This window comes from Alosa alosa, chromosome 5 (assembly GCF_017589495.1).
Source record: "Alosa alosa isolate M-15738 ecotype Scorff River chromosome 5, AALO_Geno_1.1, whole genome shotgun sequence".
Classification (NCBI taxonomy): Eukaryota; Metazoa; Chordata; class Actinopteri; order Clupeiformes; family Clupeidae; genus Alosa; species Alosa alosa.
The window spans coordinates 26,319,095-26,339,094 of record NC_063193.1 but is presented as its reverse complement, the minus strand read 5'-3'; the positions used below and the strand labels follow the sequence as shown (position 1 = coordinate 26,339,094).

At 41.1% G+C, this 20,000-nt stretch overlaps 2 protein-coding genes across 6 annotated transcripts; both read left to right on the top strand.

Annotated features, from left to right (window-relative positions):
• The first annotated feature begins 2,619 nt into the window (after positions 1-2,619).
• LOC125294993 (glycogen [starch] synthase-like) lies at positions 2,620-4,617 on the top strand. Of its 3 annotated transcripts, none has more exons than XM_048244095.1 (8): positions 2,620-2,703; positions 2,791-2,892; positions 2,977-3,060; positions 3,172-3,255; positions 3,344-3,412; positions 3,505-3,588; positions 3,685-3,771; positions 4,516-4,617. In XM_048244095.1, exons 1-8 carry the CDS (start codon positions 2,649-2,651, stop codon positions 4,542-4,544), a joined length of 594 nt encoding a protein of 197 aa, XP_048100052.1. In that variant the 5' UTR covers positions 2,620-2,648; the 3' UTR covers positions 4,545-4,617. The 3 variants fall into 3 exon arrangements, with proteins under 3 accessions (XP_048100052.1, XP_048100051.1, XP_048100053.1); XM_048244094.1 differs by having other exon boundaries at positions 3,341-3,412; XM_048244096.1 differs by lacking the exon at positions 3,685-3,771 and having other exon boundaries at positions 3,341-3,412.
• Positions 4,618-8,648: 4,031 nt separating this feature from the next.
• Positions 8,649-10,289, top strand: LOC125295010 (glycogen [starch] synthase-like). 3 transcript variants are annotated; one of them, XM_048244125.1, is made up of 8 exons: positions 8,649-8,754; positions 8,842-8,943; positions 9,028-9,111; positions 9,218-9,301; positions 9,394-9,462; positions 9,556-9,639; positions 9,738-9,824; positions 10,188-10,289. In XM_048244125.1, exons 1-8 carry the CDS (start codon positions 8,700-8,702, stop codon positions 10,214-10,216), a joined length of 594 nt encoding a protein of 197 aa, XP_048100082.1. In that variant the 5' UTR covers positions 8,649-8,699; the 3' UTR covers positions 10,217-10,289. The 3 variants fall into 3 exon arrangements, with proteins under 3 accessions (XP_048100082.1, XP_048100081.1, XP_048100083.1); XM_048244124.1 differs by having other exon boundaries at positions 9,391-9,462; XM_048244126.1 differs by lacking the exon at positions 9,738-9,824 and having other exon boundaries at positions 9,391-9,462.
• Positions 10,290-20,000: the final 9,711 nt, after the last annotated feature.

Sequence of the window (20,000 nt, the reverse complement as noted above, 5' to 3'; positions counted from 1 at the left end):
TTCCGTTCCGTTCCGTTATGCGTTACTAAGATATGATGTAATACAATGTGACGTGATGACACCTGATGAGGTTGACATGCAAAGGTCAATATCCATTCTATATGTTACAATTCTTTAGTGGAAGTATTATTTTAATTGAAGTGAATATGGCAGTCTATTATCCTGTTCCAGAAACAGCAGTCTCATGCTGCTCACCAAATCATTTGGAGCTAACAGTGAGCTAACCAGGCTACTGGATCTCTAAGCCTACTAAGATCTCTAAGTATATGCTCCCTTGTCACACAAAACTGGATGCGTCCATTCATAGGTTAATCTGCCCGTATAGACCACCGATTCCGTTTTGCACGTTGATCGTAAATGACCATTTAAAAGGGCTCTCCAGTGAGGACCACTCCACAGTCTCAACAGAGTTCTTTAAGAAGAACTCTCTGCTGGATGAGATTTTCAAGAGAAGCAAAATGGCTGATCACAATTCTGTCATGTATGGATTGAAGACAGGGAATCTTCTAGCCTTGTTTCCATCCCCTCTATTGAATTGCTCTCTCTCTCCCCTTTGAATCTGAAGTGCTTGCCAAAATTTCTGAAAGTGTTCCTCCCCGCGGCACACAAAGTCGCAAGTCACATTTGACTCTGTCTTAATCACAAGTGTTCCTCTCTCAATCTTTTCTGCTCTGTCTCTCTCTCCCTCCCTCTCTGTCACTGTCTGTGGCTGTCTGTTTGATGTCAAAGTTCGATCGCTGGGGCACAATGGAATTCTGGTGTGTGTGTGTGTGTGTTTGCGCACTATGCAGAGAAGCTACCAAAGCTCTCTGCCTGATTGCATCCAATTAGAAATTCTGTTTCATCTTCACTGCAGATGTTGAGGAAATGTTGGTCTTTTAAGATGTGAGGGGAGAAAGGTAGCCAGAGATGAGGCTAGAGAGAGATTGAGAGAGAGAGAGAGAGAGAGAGAGAGAAAGAGAAAGAAGAGAGAGAGGGGAGGGTGTAGGGGAGGTAAACAGGTTGAACACAGGGCTTCTGTCACCTTCCTCTTTGAGAATGGTGTCAAATGTTGAGTGTGTGTGTCTGTATGTTTGTACAAGAGAGCCAGAGAGTGAGAGTCTGTGTGTGTGTGTGTATGTGTATGTGTGTGTGTGTGTGTGTGTGTGTGAGAGAGAGAGAATGTGTGTGAGTATGTATGCATGCATATGTATGACAGGAAGATGGCACAGATGAGCTCTGTCTTCCATCACTGCCAATCACAAATCAGACAGAACTGTTATGAGCGCAAAAAGTCAACTCATCACTTTACTGTAAAAGACAACACAAGCTTGCCAACTAGCTGCCCCCATTAAACATCCGTCTGGTGCCTACAATGGTCCCCTTACATAAACACACGAAACATAGAGTTATATAGCATAGAGCATGCGGTCTCTCGACTGTCAAACTTCAGCCACCAAACAGTGGAGCCTTCTGTTTATGTGTATGTGCCTTTAAATATATTGCAACTCTAGAGGGAGCGCTACAGTAGCCAAAAATACCTAAAACTGCATAGTGTACCTTTAAAGCCAGATTTACATTGTAATGCCAAGAAGTGGCTAGCTAGCGCTATGAAACCCATTATTTTCAATGGCTTGCATGTGCAAGAACTGGCCTGCATTCTGCTGCTGTGCCACTCTTGCGCGTGCCGCGGTCAAAGATCAAACATGTTCAACTAGTTCAAAGATCAAACATGTTCAAGTTGCGGCGCACTGTAATTCTGTAATTCATAGTTATTTTGCGCTGAGCCCTGCAGTGAACACAACTAAAATCTTTACATAGGACATTAACTCAACCAAGGGCAATAGCGTACAATGTGAACACTTAAGGCGTTTTCCTTCTCCTACGTAATGACGCACTCTGGGCAGAAGAGGCATATTCTGAGAGCCTAGTGTAAAATGAGCGACTTTCTTCTGAATTTCTGTCCGTTTTGTAAATCATTCATTCGTACATACACACATAAAGACATTTTCAGAAAAGACCGGCGGCACACTGTAATTCAAAGGTATTTTGTGCTGAGCCCGGCGGCGAGCAACACTAAAATCTTTACACGGGACATCAACTCAACCAAGAGCAACCTAGCGGTGAGCAACACTAAAATCTTTACACGGGACATCAACTCAACCAAGAGCAACCTAGCGGTGAGCGTAGCACATGCTGAATTTCTGTCTGTAGGTTTTGTAAAACATTCATTCGTATACACATAAAGACATTTTCAAACAAGATGAAGTATAAATTCAGTTATGAAATTAACCTGCAATTTGCTCTTTAAGTTTAGTGTTGTTGCTGGGGTGGACAAGGTGTTTACACGGCTTTCAAACTCGTTTAGTAAATGAATGTCTGCAAGAAATACTGGCCAGCTCAAATTATGTAGCTCAATTAGATTATGCTAAAAAAGCTTTCTGGCTGAACACAAAGCCAAATTGATCCAAGCCAGTCCAAGATGTCACCTGCGACACTACACCTTCCTCATTATTGTTAGGCCATGCCCCATGAATGGCTAAACGATACACACCTGGACCTCTTGTGATTCTAATTATCACTGAATTGAGACGAAGTGTGTAGTGCCTTTATAAGCCTCCATAATGCCTGCTTGAACTTACCCTTCCAGTTGTTTTTGGTGATTCAACATGGCAGTAATGGCAAAGGTTGTTGTGTTGGTTCTCATTGCTAGTTTCAGTAATGGTGAGTGGTTTAAGTATCTTTTGGCAGTTGAATTATGTTTGTAAAATCCTGATTTAAATAATTTCTTCTGCTCTTCTTTTTGAGCAGTCTTCTGTCTTCCTAAGAGAGATGTTGTTGTTGTCGTCAATATTGAGGTTGATGGTTCTACAACACCAAATCCCAACAACCAGACCCAAACTGAAGCTGAGGGTTAGTATTTAATGTAATGCTCTTATGTTCTTACAAGGTTGGATTTGTTGACTTTAAATGTCTAAACCTAAATGGACTCCCAAGGTGGTGCAAGTGAAGATTTCCAAGCAGGCACTCCAGCTCCTAATGCCAACAATCGGACTGCTACTGCACAACCTGATGTTACTGGTAAAGTTTTTTTTTTTTGAGACTTGTTTTTAGTTTCTGCAGGTCTGATTTATTGTGTGTTAGTCTTGAGACTTGGCTTCCTCTGTCTTCCTCTTATGTGGAAACCTAAAGATGGGGCAAGTGAAGATGATGTGGTAACTTCAACCCCAAGTCCCCAAAACCAGACAACACCTGCTGTCCAAACTGGAGATGCTGGTAAGGAGCATTTGTGGCTTCATTTGTAGTCATGTACATGACTATAGACCCCCCCCCACTAAATGACATGTGTTATGTGGAATAGGAGATGGGACAAGTGAAGATGATGTGGTAACTGTAACCCCAAGTCCCCAAAACCAGACATCATCTGCCACAGGTTTTTTTTTTTTATGTACATCTTGCATCTTTCCAAAATTATAACTACTTGGGTCTAAAACAGAATTTCTGTGGCTTTGTTTGAGTTGTCAGATGGTCCAAGTGAAGATGCTGAGGTTGCCGTGACAACCCAGAATGCCCAAAACCAGACTACATCAACCCACACTGTAGGAACTGGTAAGGCTTGCTGCATAAAGCGCTGTGTGTGTCCCAGTTTGGTTCTAAAATCGTGTCCTTTTGTTCCCTCATGGTTTTCTTGTGTGGAATCACAAGATGGTGTTAGTGAGGATCATGTGTTGACCTCTGTACTGAACCTGCAAAATGGGACCACCTCTGCCCAAGATGGAATCACCATTACTGGTAATTGTTTGACTTTTTTCATGTTTCCTGTTGTATTAATGTAATTTTATTATCAACCTTGATCAGCTGTCAGACCTGGTGCTCTGCAATTGAATTTACTTTAGGCTGAAGATTTTAGCAGTTTCTACTGCTTTTCCATCATGACAATTTGTGGCTGTAAGAAACGTGCAGAGCTTGTCTTGGAAGATAAATACTAAGTCACTCGTGGATTGTAGATTTGTGAAGATTTTCATGTTGGCTACTATTCCACACAACACGGGAGTCTTGTTTTAAAAACAAATGCAATGGTACAGAAACTGAGCACTGGGCTTGGTTGTATGGGTCCCTCCTTGCCCAGCAAGTCTCTTAATCAATGCCAGTAGACAAACGTCTTAAAAAATGTGTGTTTTTTTTTTTTTTTTTTTTTAATTTAAATATCTTGCCCTATATTGGAGCAATAGAATTGTGGTCTTGCTTGCCAATGATTTTTGTAATGCAATCTAGTGTTGTGTTTTTATCCTGTTTCTGCATTTGTCATTGAATTGTAGATTATACAACATGCTGTACAAGGAATCACTTTGGCCTAAACATTTTATAGCAATGGTGCTGTAATGGAACAGTGTGGGCTGGCCTGGTTCATATTTCAATCTGTATATTGCTCATAAGCTCAAACAGTAGTTACAACAATGTCTGGCAGGTAACCAGCCCCAGGTTGAAGCAATGGTTTATTGTATTGTAAGTAAAAAGCTGCTTTTCTTCCTGTAGACTCCTGCAGTGATCCCTCAAAATGCTAACATCAATGGCACTCCTTCAGTCATGGGCTTTCTCCATTTTTGTATTCAATAAAGGCCAGATTTTCTTAACCAACATTGTCTTTCCTTGTTTCTTGACTTGGGTCCAGTTTGGTGGTCAAGCTGAATTTCTTTGATCAAAGTTATGTTTAGAGTCCAAGATGGAGTTTGTTGATATTGACCTTGCTTAACAAGACGCTAGCAGAAAGACTTGCTTGTTTAAGTACAATTAAGCAATAAGCTCCGAAAGGCCGTAGGTTACGCTGATTCTACAACAGCTAAGGGGTGGTGTTAGGCACGACTCACTAGCGGGAGTGCCTAAACCCCAGCGTAACCTACGGACTCGAGTGGCTTATTGCTTTTCTAAAACTGTTGCTATAAATACCTGGCAAAGCCACAAGAAATGTAACGATTTCATAGATAATATTTCTTCCGCCAAGAAATATATTTCCTCTATCTGAATGGTTGCCAAGCAATATCGAGACGCAGCTACATTAACAAGTTCTATGATCTTTATGGTAGCACAGTAGCCTGGTCCTTACTGCCTGTGACCACGCGTCTCTGCGTCATACAGTCTGGCACAATGTAATAATAATCTGTCTCCGTAATGGGCGGATGCTTATTTTGAGGTTTAAAATCATTGGAGTTCCCTTAACCAATCAGCAACATTTGGTAATGACTTATGCTGTGCGCTGGAGTTCAGGCTCTTACGCTTACCTCTTACGCTTCACACTTCTGCTCCGTAGTAAACAGACCGCTGGCTAGTTTGTAGGCTACCTGGCCGCCAGGGCAGTCTGTTCGTAGTGGATATATCTCTGTTGCGCCAGCCACAGACCGAGAGTTGTATACCAAAAGCGTCATGTCACCGAGATTATATTAGCTCTTGTCACATGCCAGTTTTCCTCTTCTCTCTTCTCGCCGCTTATCAGACGATTATTGTTCTACGCAGCCTGGTGACTTCGTCGGAGCTACAGAGCTTACTTCGTCCTCTACGGGCTGTTCAAACTACTCTCTCGATTGGACTGACTGAGTTGTACTGACGACCTATGTGTTATTTAACCTGGAGCTTGCTAGGGTTAAAGTAACAGTAGTTCGGCATAAAACAACGCAGCCTCACCTTGAGCAACGCTCGGTGACTGGCTAACGTTACTGTCCACAAGCACGGTAGCCTCGCCTTAAGCCCAGCTCGGCCACAGGCTAGCCTCAGTCTGTCAAACACAAACACAGAGCGGTTTACCTTGAGCCCAGCTCGGTAACCGCTAGTCCCAGTCAAGCACAATCACAGCAGCTTTGCCTTTAGCCCCACTCGGTAACCGGCTTATTAAGACACACCGACTCGCCTTGAGCCCTGCTCGGTAGGCTAGCTAGTAGCTAACCTTCCATTCCTTAAGTAGGCCTCATTGCCGCATTGATTTTGTAAAGGTAATTTGAGAGTAGGGGGGAGAATAACGAGCAGCAAATGTTTATTAGAAAACATAAGTACTGTAACGATTTGATAGCGACACACACAGTTACCCAATCAAAAGGTTTATTAGCTGAGAACGAGAGTACACAGACCAAGACTAAGACACACCAAGACACAGAACACAATACACACGAGGCAGGTCAAGCAGACACACACACTACACATACAGGGGAGGACGCAGCCCCCCACACAAAAAGGATCACACACGAGGGAGAACTAAAAGGGAAACATGTTACAATAAAGACGCTAACATTACACCCAAAACTAAGGAGATATAAAGACATAAACCCCCAAATGTTCGCTCTCGTATCCCAGGATGCCCTGCGCGGGAGAACGCTATGCAATGTCTTGTGCGCCGACGTTACAGTACTGATGCATGTAGTACACTGTAGTGCGTTTAGGTTTAGTTATCACCATCTGATAAATCAAACTTTTCCCAAAGCCAGTTGGAAGGAGAGATATACGACATCCTCTTCCTCCGTCGCCATTGTTGCTATGCTGTTGAACTACAAGCTTTGCTGGACTACAAGCAACTCGGCAGGCAAGTTCCGCGTCATCACTCAACTGTTGGCTGAATGGCTCGGGTACACGCGAGCTGTATAATGAGGGTTGGGCCAGACTACATGCCAGACCTAAATCAAATTTAGGGCGGAAGTACGTAGGATGGTAACGGCCAGGCTAGTAGCACAGTAATGTAGAACGGAATGCGGTCAAGGTGTATGTTTGTGCTGGATTTTACAACGGCATCGAACACAATTCAGCCAATCACAATCAATGACCGGAACTATCAGTTTTAGAAGTGTGCTTACATTTGTTATGTCTTGTATTTTGAAAAGCAGTTTTTGCAGTGTATTGGTAAATTATGCTCTTCCTGAAAATGGTTTCAATGGATTTCTTTTTGTTTGGATGCGAGAGTGTGAGCTAACAGGGTAGAAGATTAAAAACATTAAATGAAGACCATGCTAGTAAATAACTGTAGTTGCACCTGACTTAGTTTGGAGGCAGTTTAGCCTAAACTGTAAAATATTTAAATATTTTTAGGTTTTATGATTCTTAGTCCTTAAGTTGTCTTGCATTGCACTGTGGACATGAGGGTGAAATGTATAGAATATATTAAAGGTATTTGTTAAATGCATGACTCCCTTTTTTTGAACTACACACCTGGAATTGACTGACTTTCACATTTGTAGGGTTATGTTTATTTTATGGCCAAGTGTAATGTCTAGTAGACAGAACTGTTATGAGCGCAAAAAGACAACTCGTCACTTTACTGTAAAAGACAACACAAGCTTGCCAACTAGCTGCCCCCATTAAACATCCGTCTAGTGCCTACAATGGTCCCCTTACATAAACACACGAAACATAGAGTTATATAGCATAGAGCATGCGATCTCTCGACTGTCCAACTTCAGCCACCAAACAGCGGAGCCTTCTGTTTATGTGTACAGTATGTGCCTTTAAATATATTGCAACTCTAGAGGGAGCTCTACAGTAGTAAAAAATACCTAAAACTGCATAGTGTACCTTTAAAGCCAGATTCACATTGTACGCGCAAGTGGCAGCGCTGCGCTATGAAACCCATTATTTTCAATGGCTTGCATGTGCAAGAACTGGCCTGCATTCTGCTGCTGTGCCACTCTTGCACGTGCCGCGGTCAAAGCTCAACCATGTTTAACCATTTTGAACTTTGACCGCGGCGCACTGTAATTCCGTAATTCATAGTTATTTTGCGCTGAGCCCTGCAGTGAGCACAACTAAAATCTTTACATAGGACATCAACTCAACCAAGGGCAATAGCGTACAATGTGAACACGGCTTAAGACGTTTTCCTTCTCCTACGTAATGACGCACTCTGGGCAGAAGAGGCATATTTACGAGCCTAGTGTAAAATGAGCGCACTTTCTTCTGAATTTCTGTCCGTTTTGTAAATCATTCATTCGTACATATACACATAAAGACATTTTCAGACAAGACCGGCGGCACACTGTAATTCAAAGGTATTTTGTGCTGAGCCCGGCGGCGAGCAACACTAAAATCTTTACTCAACTCAACCAAGAGCAACCTAGCGGCGAGCAACACTAAAATCTTTACACGGGACATCAACTCAACCAAGAGCAACCTAGCGGCGAGCAACACTAAAATCTTTACACGGGACATCAACTCAACCAAGAGCAACCTAGCGGTGAGCGTAGCACATGCCGCTTACAATGTGAACCCGGCTGAATTTCTGTCTGGAGGTTTTGTAAAACATTCATTCGTATACACATAAAGACATTTTCAAACAAGATGAAGTATAAATTCCGTTATGAAATTAACCTGCAAATTGCTCTTTAAGTTTAGTGTTGTTGCTGGGGTGGACAAGGTGTTTACACGGCTTTCAAACTCGTTTAGTAAATGAATGTCTGCAAGAAATACTGGCCAGCTCAAATTCAGGTAGCTCAATTAGATTATGCTAAAAAAGCTTTCTGGCTGAACACAAAGCCAAATTGATCCAAGCCAGTCCAAGATGTCACCTGCGACACTACACCTTCCTCATTATTGTTAGGCCATGCCCCATGAATGGCTAAACGATACACACCTGGACCCCTTGTGATTCTAATTATCACTGAATTGAGAAGAAGTGTGTAGTGCCTTTATAAGCCTCCATAATGCCTGCTTGAACTTACCCTTCCAGTTGTTTTTGGTGATTCAACATGGCAGTAATAGCAAAGGTTGTTGTGTTGGTTCTCATTGCTAGTTTCAGTAATGGTGAGTGGTTTAAATATCTTTTGGCAGTTGAATTATGTTTTTAAAATCCTGATTTAAATAATTTCTTCTGCTCTTCTTTTTGAGCAGTCTTCTGTCTTCCAAAGAGAGATGTTGTTGTTGTCGTCAATATTGAGGTTGATTGTTCTACAACACCAAATCCCAACAACCAGACCCAAACTGAAGCTGAGGGTTAGTATTTAATGTAATGCTCTTATGTTCTTACAAGGTTGGATTTGTTGACTTTAAATGTCTAAACCTAAATGGACTCCCAAGGTGGTGCAAGTGAAGATTTCCAAGCAGGCACTCCAGCTCCTAATGCCAACAATCGGACTGCTACTGCACAACCTGATGTTACTGGTAAAGTTTTTTTTGAGACTTGTTTTAGTTTCTGCAGGTCTGATTTATTGTGTGTTAGTCTTGAGACTTGGCTTCCTCTGTCTTCCTCTTATGTGGAAACTTAAAGATGGGGCAAGTGAAGATGATGTGGTAACTTCAACCCCAAGTCCCCAAAACCAGACAACACCTGCTGTCCAAACTGGAGATGCTGGTAAGGAGCATTTGTGGTTTTCATTTGTGGTCATGTACATGACTATAGACCCCCCCCCCCCACTAAATGACATGTGTTATGTGGAAAAGGAGATGGGACAAGTGAAGATGATGTGGTAACTTCAACCCCAAGTCCCCAAAACCAGACATCAACTGCCACAGGTTGTTTTTTTTTAATGTACATCTTGCATCTTTCCAAAACTATAACTACTTGGGTCTAAAACAGAATTTCTGTGGCTTTGTTTGAGTTGTCAGATGGTCCAAGTGAAGATGCTGAGGTTGCCGTGACAACCCAGAATGCCCAAAACCAGACTACATCAACCCACACTGTAGGAACTGGTAAGGCTTGCTGCATAAAGCGCTGTGTGTGTGTCCCAGTTTGGTTCTAAAATCGTGTCCTTTTGTTCCCTCATGGTTTTCTTGTGTGGAATCACAAGATGGTGTTAGTGAGGATCATGTGTTGACCTCTGTACTGAACCTGCAAAATGGGACCACCTCTGCCCAAGATGGAATCACCATTACTGTTAATTGTTTGACTTTTTTCATGTTTCCTGTTGTATTAATGTAATTTTATTATCAACCTTGATCAGCTGTCAGACCTGGTGCTCTGCAATTGAATTTACTTTAGTCTGAAGATTTTAGCAGTTTCTACTGCTTTTCCATCATGACAATTTGTGGCTGTAAGGAACGTGCAGAGCTTGTCTTGGAAGATAAATACTAAGTCACTCGTGGATTGTAGATTTGTGAAGATTTTCATGTTGGCTACTATTCCCCACAACATGGGATTTTTTTTTTTTTTTTTTAAATCAATGCCAGTAGACAAACCTCTTTTAAAACATGTGTTGGTTTATTGTATTGTAAGTAAAAAGCTGCTTTTCTTCCTGTAGACTCCTGCAGTGATCCCTCAAAATGCTAACATCAATGGCACTCCTTCAGTCATGGGCTTTCTCCATTTTTGTATTCAATAAAGGCCAGATTTTCTTAACCAACATTGTCTTTCCTTGTTTCTTGACTTGGGTCCAGTTTGGTGGTCAAGCTGACTTGAAACCTCTTTAACTCCTGTAGTATAAATATTCTGTAATGTGAATTTCTTGATCAAAGTTATGTTTAGAGTCTAAGATGGAGTTTGTGGATATTGACCTTGCTTAACAAGACGCTAGCGGAGAACACCCCCCCCAGCTGTTGTAGAATCAGCGTAACCTATGGACTCGAGTGGCTTATTGCTTTTGTAAAACTGTTGCTATAAATACCTGGCAAAGCAACAAGAAATGTAACTATTTCATAGATAATCATTCTTCCACCAAGAAATATATTTCCTCTATCTGAATGGTTGTCAAGGAACGTCGAGACGCAGCTACATTAACTTTCAAGTTCTATGATCTTTATGGTAGCACAGTAGCCTGGTCCTTACTGCCTGTGACTACATTTCTTTGTCATACAGTCTGGCACAATGTAATAGTAATCTGTCTCTGTAATGGGCGGATGCTTATTTTGAGGTGTAAAATCATTGGAGTTCCCTTAACCAATCAGCAACATTTGGTAATGACTTATGCTGTGCGCCGGAGTTCAGGCTCTTATGCTTCATACTTCTGCTCTCAGTAGTAAACAGACCGCTAGCTAGTTTTGTAGGCTACCTGGCCGCCAGGGCAGTCTGTTCGTAGTGGATATATCTGTTGCGCCAGCCACAGACCGAGAGTTGTAGACCAAAAGCGTCACGTCACCGAGATTATATCAGCTCTAGTCACACACCAGTTTTCCTCTTCTCTCTTCTCGCCGCTTATCAGATGATTGTTCTACGCAGCCTGGTGACTTCGTCGGAGCTCCAGAGCTTACTTCGTCCTCCACGGGCTGTTCAAACTACTCTCTCGGTTGCATTGTACTGACGACCTACGTGTTATTTAACCTGGAGCTTGCTCGGTTAAAGTAATAGTTGTTAGTCATAAAACGCAGCCTCACTTTGAGCAACGCTCGGTGACTGGTTAACGTTACTGTCCACAAGCACGGTAGCCTCGCCTTGAGCCCAGCTCGGCCACAGGCTAGCCTCAGTCTGTCAAACACGGAGCGGTTTACCTTGAGCCCAGCTCGGTAACTGCTAGTCCCAGTCAAGCACAATCACAGCAGCCTTGCCTTTAGCCCCACTCGGTAACCGGCTTATTATTAAGACACACCGCCTCGCCTAGCGCTAGCTAGTAGTTAACCTTCTATTCCTTAAGTAGGCCTCATTGCCGCATTGATCTTGTAAAGGTAATTTGAGAGAAGGGGGGAGAATAACGAGCAGCAAATGTTTATTAGAAAACATAAGTACTGATGCATGTAGTAAACTGTAGTGCGTTTAGGTTTAGTTATCACCATCTGATAAATCAAACTTTTCCCAAAGCCAGTTGGAAGGAGAGATATACGACATCCTTGCCATTTATAAAAATTGACAAGACAAGCCTCTTGTCCCTGCCCTAGACAGTTGAGACAACTTCGCGGATTGCTTCTAGCGTCTCTTCCTCCGTCGCCATTGTTGCTATGCTGTTGAACTACAAGCTTTGCTGGACTACAAGCAACTCGGCAGGCAAGTTCCGCGTCATCACTCAACTGTTCGCTGAATGGCTTGGGTACACGCGAGCCGTATAATAAGGGTTGGGCCAGACTACATGCCAGACCTAAATCAAATTTAGGGCAGAAGTACGTAGGATGGTAACGACCAGGCTAGTAGCACAGTAATATAGAACGGAATGCAGTCAAGGTGTATGTTTGTGCTGGATTTTACAACGGCATCGAACACAATTCAGCCAATCACAATCAAGGACTGGAACTATCAGTTTTAGAAGTGTGCTTACATTTGTTATGTCTTGTATTTTGAAAAGCAGTTTTTGCAGTGTATTGGTAAATTATGCTCTTCCTGAAAATGGTTTCAATGGATTTCTTTTTGTTTGGATGCGAGAGTGTGAGCTAACAGGGTAGACGATTAAGAACAGTAAATGAAGACCATGCTAGTAAATAACTGTAGTTGCACATGACTTAGTTTGGAGGCAGTTTAGCCTAAACTGTAAAATATTTAAATATTTTTAGGTTTTATGATTCTTAGTCCTTAAGTTGTCTTGCATTGCACTGTGGACATGAGGGTGAAATGTATAGAATATATTAAAGGTATTTGTTAAAGGTATTTGTTAAATGTATGACTGCCTTTTTTTGAACTACATACCTGGAATTGACTGACTTTCACATTTGTAGGGTTATGTTTTATGGTTAATTGTAATGTCTAGTAGTCGATGTATGAATATGCTTAAGAACGCAGAGATTCTCTGTGGTACAGTAAGCATTCGAAAAAGACATAAAGTTAGTTCTATTAAGTAAACTTCAGTGCAGTTGAATATAATTCCCAAGTTTACTTTATGTAAATGTACTGTTTAAATACTACAGACTAAATCGACCCACTTTCAGTTTTTGATAAACTCCTACTACTATACCGTCAATAAACTAGTGAGGATACTAGTTATATACTAAAGTATAGTATATACTAGGGCTGTCAATCGATTAAAAAATGTATTTATCGAATTTATTGCATACTCTGTGATTAATCTAAATTAATTGCATAGATCATTTTTGCTGTGAAAGTATGTTAAATATTTAAATTCAAATGAATCATGGAATAATCAGCATTAGTGACATTAAACTCTTTTATTATTATTTTCACTGTTCAAATAATGGCCATAATAATCTATGATATGACCTAATATGCTCGGGAAAGAAATTCAAATTTGCTTCGGGAAAAAGTTTTTTTTTTCACATACAAGGCATTTCAGGCCCCAGATTTTAATCAACGCTTTATTTTTATCAACACCATCAGGGCGTTTTTTAAAAGTAAATGTTCCAATCAATGATCTAGGCAGCACATTTTCTTCTCTCTCCTTCATTTTACAGTCTAATGGTTCCTGACTAGAATGGCTCGGGGTCAAAGGTCATATGGAATCGATTAATCTGCGCTATTTTTTTTAATCAGTTATTTTTTCTCAAATTAATTAATCGAAATTAATCAGTAATTTTGACAGCCCTAGTATATACAATATGTGGGGAATCCTCTAGCATGAGGAATTAAATACATTTCCTGTGTTTCAAATTATGTTCTAACTGCATGCAATGCGAGTGAGCGTTCACAACAAAATCAGATTACTTTGTTTAGAATTTGAATGTCCTAACTGGATGTGATGCGACACAATGCTGTGCAGTGCGATTCCTTGCAATATTTTAAGCAGAACTTTGGTCGGACACCCTGCTTCTGTTTTCTTTCTGTAGCTCATGTTCTGCTATTTTAAATGTACAATAGAACGCCATATTTAGATGCAGTTAGGACAATTTAACAATTATGTGAACTGCCATGTTACTAAATATATCTGTGCAATACTTAGTTTAAAAACCCTAGGACAGAATAGTACCTATAATTCATATTCGTCAATATGGTAAGGGTACAAGGGCCAAGAATATGACCTCAGACAAACAGAACTGAAATGGTAACTGACAATATTTTAGTGAAATCTGTGAATGATGTCCGTACCATGCAGATGCTATTGCTATTAGAAGTACAGTTAAGAACAAAATGATTCATATCCATGGCAAATATTGATGTAATGTTTTCTCTTGGCCAATATGTTTGTTCAGACTGAACATGACACTGCCACATGCCAATAGATTGTAAGACAATGTGGTATAAACAAGGAATCAAAAAAATATTGTTTTTCTCTTTTTTAACATTTTTATGAAAAATGGCCATCAAAGCTCTCAAAATGGTTTTTATAATACCTTCCAAGCCTCTCCGTATCTCCACAATGATTGTAGACCGCACCATTTTAGCAGCAATCTGGGTTTTTAAGGCAAGAACGATTATTTGCCATCACTTTGGCCTTGTGCTAACTTTTTTGACTGCTTGAGGTCTTGACTCTGGCTGGGCCACTCTAAAATGTTGACATTGTGTTCTGTTAACCATTTCTTGCCTTGTTTGGCTGTATGTTTTGGATCATTGTATGGTTTAATGGTCCAATGATGCCTATTGGGGCAGGTCTCTTGGCACACTGCCTGATCTTTTTGTCTTCCCAAAATAATTATTTTTTTATTTAATTTCTCCCACATTGTCTTACAAACGTTTCGCATGTGACAGTGTAATTTTCAGTCAGAATAAACATATTGATTAAGAAAAAAACAGCATTAAATCAATATTTGCCAGGGGTATGAATAATTGGTAACACTTTATAATAACTACACACAATTCATCATTTATTAAATAGTTTGTTCATTGTAAATAAGCCTATATCTTAAATGTGTTTATACATTATTGTTAGTACTTAATAAATGATGCAATAGTATGTTTTTGATTAAGTAATATGTCCATTATTTAACAGTTACATACACATGCACTAATGATTAGTTAGGGGGGTGAGGATACATATTTTATAAACCACTTCCTAATATTATAATTAGTAATTAACTCAGGAGTTACAAGTGGTTAGTTAATGATATTTTGTGAGCTCATCTAAAGTGAGGACGCTTTATGCCTTGCAACACATTTACAAATGAGTTATAAAGTTTACACTTGCATTTATTCATTTAGCTGACACTTTCACCCAAAGCAACTTACACATGTCAATGAAAGTAAAGGGCAAGGTTACATTGGAAGACGGGGTTTGAACCCCCAACTTTATGGGTTACTGCATGTTAACCCGGCTCCATATCCACTACACTACCTCTGCCCCATGGTATTACAACAGTCGATTCAAAAATATTATATAGATATGCGTGTTTACTATGAACAAACCATTTTTAACTGTGTGTAAACATGATTTACAGATGAGAATTAATGTAGAAATAATGCTTTACAAATGAAGAATACATAGCATTTAATAATAGTTTACAGATGTTTAATAACAGTGTGTAGTAGAAGAAAACAGAAACTCTTGCATAGTTGTAGGGGTTTCTATCTGAGGCCAAGGTAGTGTAGTGGATAAGGAGCTGGACTAGCATGCAGTTACATGAAAAGTTCGGGGTTCGATTCCCGGGTTTCACTGTTATGTCAATGGCCTTTAATTTAATTGACATGTGTATGTCGCTTGTCTGCTAAATGAATGAATGTGAAAGTAATCTTTACAACTCATTTGAAAATGTGTTGCAAGGCATAGAAAGTCCTCACTTTAGATAAGCTCACAAAATATCATTAACTAACCACTTGTAACTCCTGAGTTAATCATGAATTATAGTATTAGGAAGTGGTTTATAAAATATGTATCCTCACCCTAACTAATCATTAGTGCATGTGTATGTGTAAGTATTAACAATAATTCATAAACATATTTTTGATATAGGCTTATTTACTATGAACAAACTATTTATAACTGTGTGTACAAATATTTTTTTTATGAGAATTAACATAGGAACAGTGCTTTACAAATGATGAACAAAGCATTTTATTATAGTTTGCAACAGGTTTATAATAAGAAAATAATTTCATTATAAGTGGTTGTTTCATTACTTATTAAGTATAAATCATGTACTTACAAACATATTTTTTGGATAGGCTTATTTACTATGAACAAACCATTTATAATTGTGTGAACAAATGCTTTACTGATGATAAATTATGTATGAACAAGAAATTACTAATGATGAACAAACCATTAACTAATAAGTAACAAAGGCTTAATAAATGATGAATTGTGTGTAGTTATTATAAATTGTTACCGAAATTTGGTCTCAGCACACACTAATCCCGACGCAGTGAGCTGCCTGCTACAACAGCGGCGCTCGGGGAGCAGTGAGGGGTTATGTTCCTTGCTCAAGGGCACTTCAGCCGTTCCTACTGGTCGGGGTTCGAACCGGCCCTCAGTAGGCCACGGCTGCCCCAAAGTTGCAGAATTTCACACAACAAAGGGCTCGTCCAGGATTTGAACCCGGGACCTCTCACACCTAGCCTTGTGAGACCATCCTGATCTTGCGAGCTTCAGATTTTCACAGCGATGGTTTTGAGGTGGGTTTAGGTATGACGCGACTTCCCCGGATGACATAAGCATAGTTATCGCTGAAGTTTTTATCTGAATATTTGAGTATTCCTGGGGAAGCTAGGAAGCTAGGAGTCTCTGCAATGTAGCTGGGAGGAATGAAGGACACAGACATCCTCCACGGCCAATTCAAGTTAGTGTTTGGTAGCACTGAATCTTAGTTACTTAACAAGAAGGAATATGCTTTCTTCAGACGTGTAGCCTACCATGAAAACTTGGTGGGGATTTTCATTGATGAGGTTCATGTCACATACAATAGTAAGTTTTAAAACATTAACGTTAGCCACTTACCTAACTTGTTTGTTAAAAGATGCCATTAGAAGAACGCTTCGTTTATCTGATTGGTTGATTTGGACTGTCTATCACCAACATAGGTAGTGATAGACAGATGGTTTATCCAATCAGCTAACCAGTATTTTTGCCCCTTCCCAAACGTTCTCCAACGGAAAGTTCCCAGATGGATATGCGGAGCAAATGCAAAGCAATCCATCTGGCAGAGTCAGGTTATCTCGCACCCTAAGCGAGAATCATACCCCTAGATTAACAAGTCACGCTTGTTGGTAACATATATGACATGAACATAAAATCTTGTACTTGCTCTGACTTGTGTTTTCTGAATGCTAGTAATACATTGTACACATCAAATACTGTTGCTTCTTTATCCTTGCTTTAAAAACAGTATGATTCTGTAATTTGTTATTTGTGAGCTGTTGGTCCTTTGAACTGAGTTATGGCCACTACGTCACTGCGGACTGTGAAGTATTTGTTATTGTTATGAGTTGGGTTTGAGAAGTTGTGGTTACACATATTTTACCCGTTTCCCACTGTTCCCTGATGAGTTCATTGAAAGGAATCCTTTTGTCATTAGAAATCAACTTGGATGGGCCCATATTCTAGGCTTCCATGGATGAAAAGAGCACAATTAATAGCATTCTGTTTATTCTATCATCTGCACCGTGGCTTTACTCCCATCCTCCTCCTGGTCTCTGCTAGGAGGAAGTCCTCCCCACCCCCACCCCGGGTACAGATGCTGTTTGTCAGAAGCCAAGGCCCTGGCAGCGACCCCACACACCCGACTGCCAACCTCAAACACTCCCAAAGAGAACAATAGCTCTGTCTCTCTCTCTCTCTCTCTCTCTCTCTCTCTCTCTCTCTCTCTCTCTCTCGGTTTCCCTCTCTATCGGTTTTCCCTCTCTCTCTGCCCCCCCTCTCTTTTCTTTCTCTTTCTCTCCCTCTTGGTTTCCATCTCATTTTCTTTCTTTTTTACTCTCGCACCATCTTTCCCAGTCCACTCTCTCTTTCTCTCTCTCTCTATCTTGCCCTCCTTCTGTTTCACTTTTGTTTTTTCTCTCTTTGTATCCTCTCTCTCTCTCTCTCTCTCTCTCTCTCTCTCTCTCTCTCTCTCTCTCTCAACTCTCCTAGTTCCACAGTCATTGTTATTGCCAAAGCTGATAGACTTATATATACTGTAGTACAAAGAAGTCGTCTCTTCAGTATCTCTCTGTTCACCTCATTCTCACTCACTGATTCCATGCCCACTTGATTACCCCCTCCCCCTTTCTCTCTCTCTCTCTCTCCCCCTCTTTCTCTCTCTCTCTCTCTCCCTTGTTCTCTCTCTCCCTCTTTCTCTCTCTCCCTTACTGGCCTTTGTCTTTTCAGTCTGTCCTCTGTTGTCATTCTTTCCTTCTGTGCCTCTCTTTCATCACTCCCTCTCTATCCCTCCTTCTTTTCGCTTGACTTCTGCCTCAGACTGTGTAACCTCTCTTCCGCCTCTCTTTTCTGTTCCCCCTCTTCCCTCTTGTTCCCTCATGTGAGCTCCATTTGGTTGTGAACTATGCCCTCCTCATGTGAGCTCCATTTGGTTGTGAGCAATGCCCTCTGTCAGGGCCACTCTGCCATCCACATGCTCACAGTAAAAGACATGCCATGCCCCGGCAAAAGTCAGTCTTTTTTAAATACCTCACTCTTTCATCTCTCTCTCTTTCTCTTTCTCTCTCTCACTCTCTCTCTGTTTCTCTCTGCTTATCCCTTGGCTTTTAACTGTGTGTGTGTGTGTGTGTGTGTCTGTCTGTCTTTTATGATTTTTATGAGTTCCCATGGGGAAGTTGTCACAAGCAAACAAAAGATCAGTTGTATCTCATAGTAGAAGTGTTTTGTGTGTGTGTGTGTGTGTTTCAATTAATGACAAGCAATTACATGATGGACCGGTCTTTAGTGGATTAGAAATATGCTATGCTAGTGTGTTTCTCTCTATTCTCCTGAGGGACAGAAGTATCACACAATGCTGCTACACTGTGAACTTGACACATGCACACACACGCAAACAATCACACACACACACACACACACACACACACACACACACACACACACACACACACACACACACACACACATACGTAACCTAATACTTACACACACATTCACATACAGTAAGCATACACTTAGACATAAACTAACAGAAAAAAACCAGACACACACACACACACACACAGAGAAAGAGAGAGGCAAGTATGGGCAGTGATGGTGAAAGAGAAGTAAGTAAACTGGAGAGCATAATGAGCCCCTCATATGGATGAGATCACAGGTGTTCTTAGTGCGTCAATTGTGTGTGTGTGTGTGTGTGTGTGTGTGTGTGTGTGTGTGTGTGTGTGTGAGTGAAGGTTATGGCTCCAGATGAACGTGTCTGCCACCACTAATTCACCACCACCTGCGCCTAATCTCTGATCTTACAGTGGATCAGGTGGCTGTTCACACACACACACACACACAGAGACACACACACACACACACACACGGAGACACACGCACTGAGACACACACACACACACGCGCACACACACACTTACACACAGACACACACACACACTCACAGCCATACACAACACACACACACACACACACACACTTAGACACACACACACACACACTCAGGGCACACACACAGCCATACACAACACACACTCAGCCTCACACACAGAGTAAACACACACACTCTCTCTCTCTCTCTCTCTCTTTTAAAAGTCTTTGTAGTTTGACTGTTTGTTGTGATTAGGCTGTTGCAGGGGCTGCTGGCCGGACACTCTGGCCTCTATGGCCCGCGGTGTTTAGAGGCGGCCGCCCGGGGGAGGCCGCAGAGGAGGAGGCTGTTTGAATGAGCATCTGCTGTCTGTCTCTGATGTGACGTCTGCTCTCTCAAAACACACACACACACACACACACACACACATAGCACAAACACCTTATCCACACAGACACACCCAATTGCAAACTGCACACACACTCAAACCAGGCCAAATTGACCAAGTTAACAAAGTGTGCCAGTTCTCAACAGCATTGTAGCACCAAACAATATAGTTAAATTTCAAATAATATACTAGTTAAATGGTGCAATTGAATTTCATCAAAGCATGGTGAAAGGGCTGCTTCCTATCCCACTAGGTCATTTGAAATGGAGACTCTGCTTCTACACCCAGTTCTTCATGTCACTGAAGATCTCTTAAAGGAAAACTCTGGCGATTTTTCACATAGATCTCTGTCTCTCAAGGTCACCAAGTACTGTCGGTAGGGAAAAAAAGTGACTGTACTCGATGACCTCTAGCCTGGGTGCCATTCCGAACTTAGTCCCGCCCACAACATTTGAGGTCGGGAAGTTCGGTCTGCCAT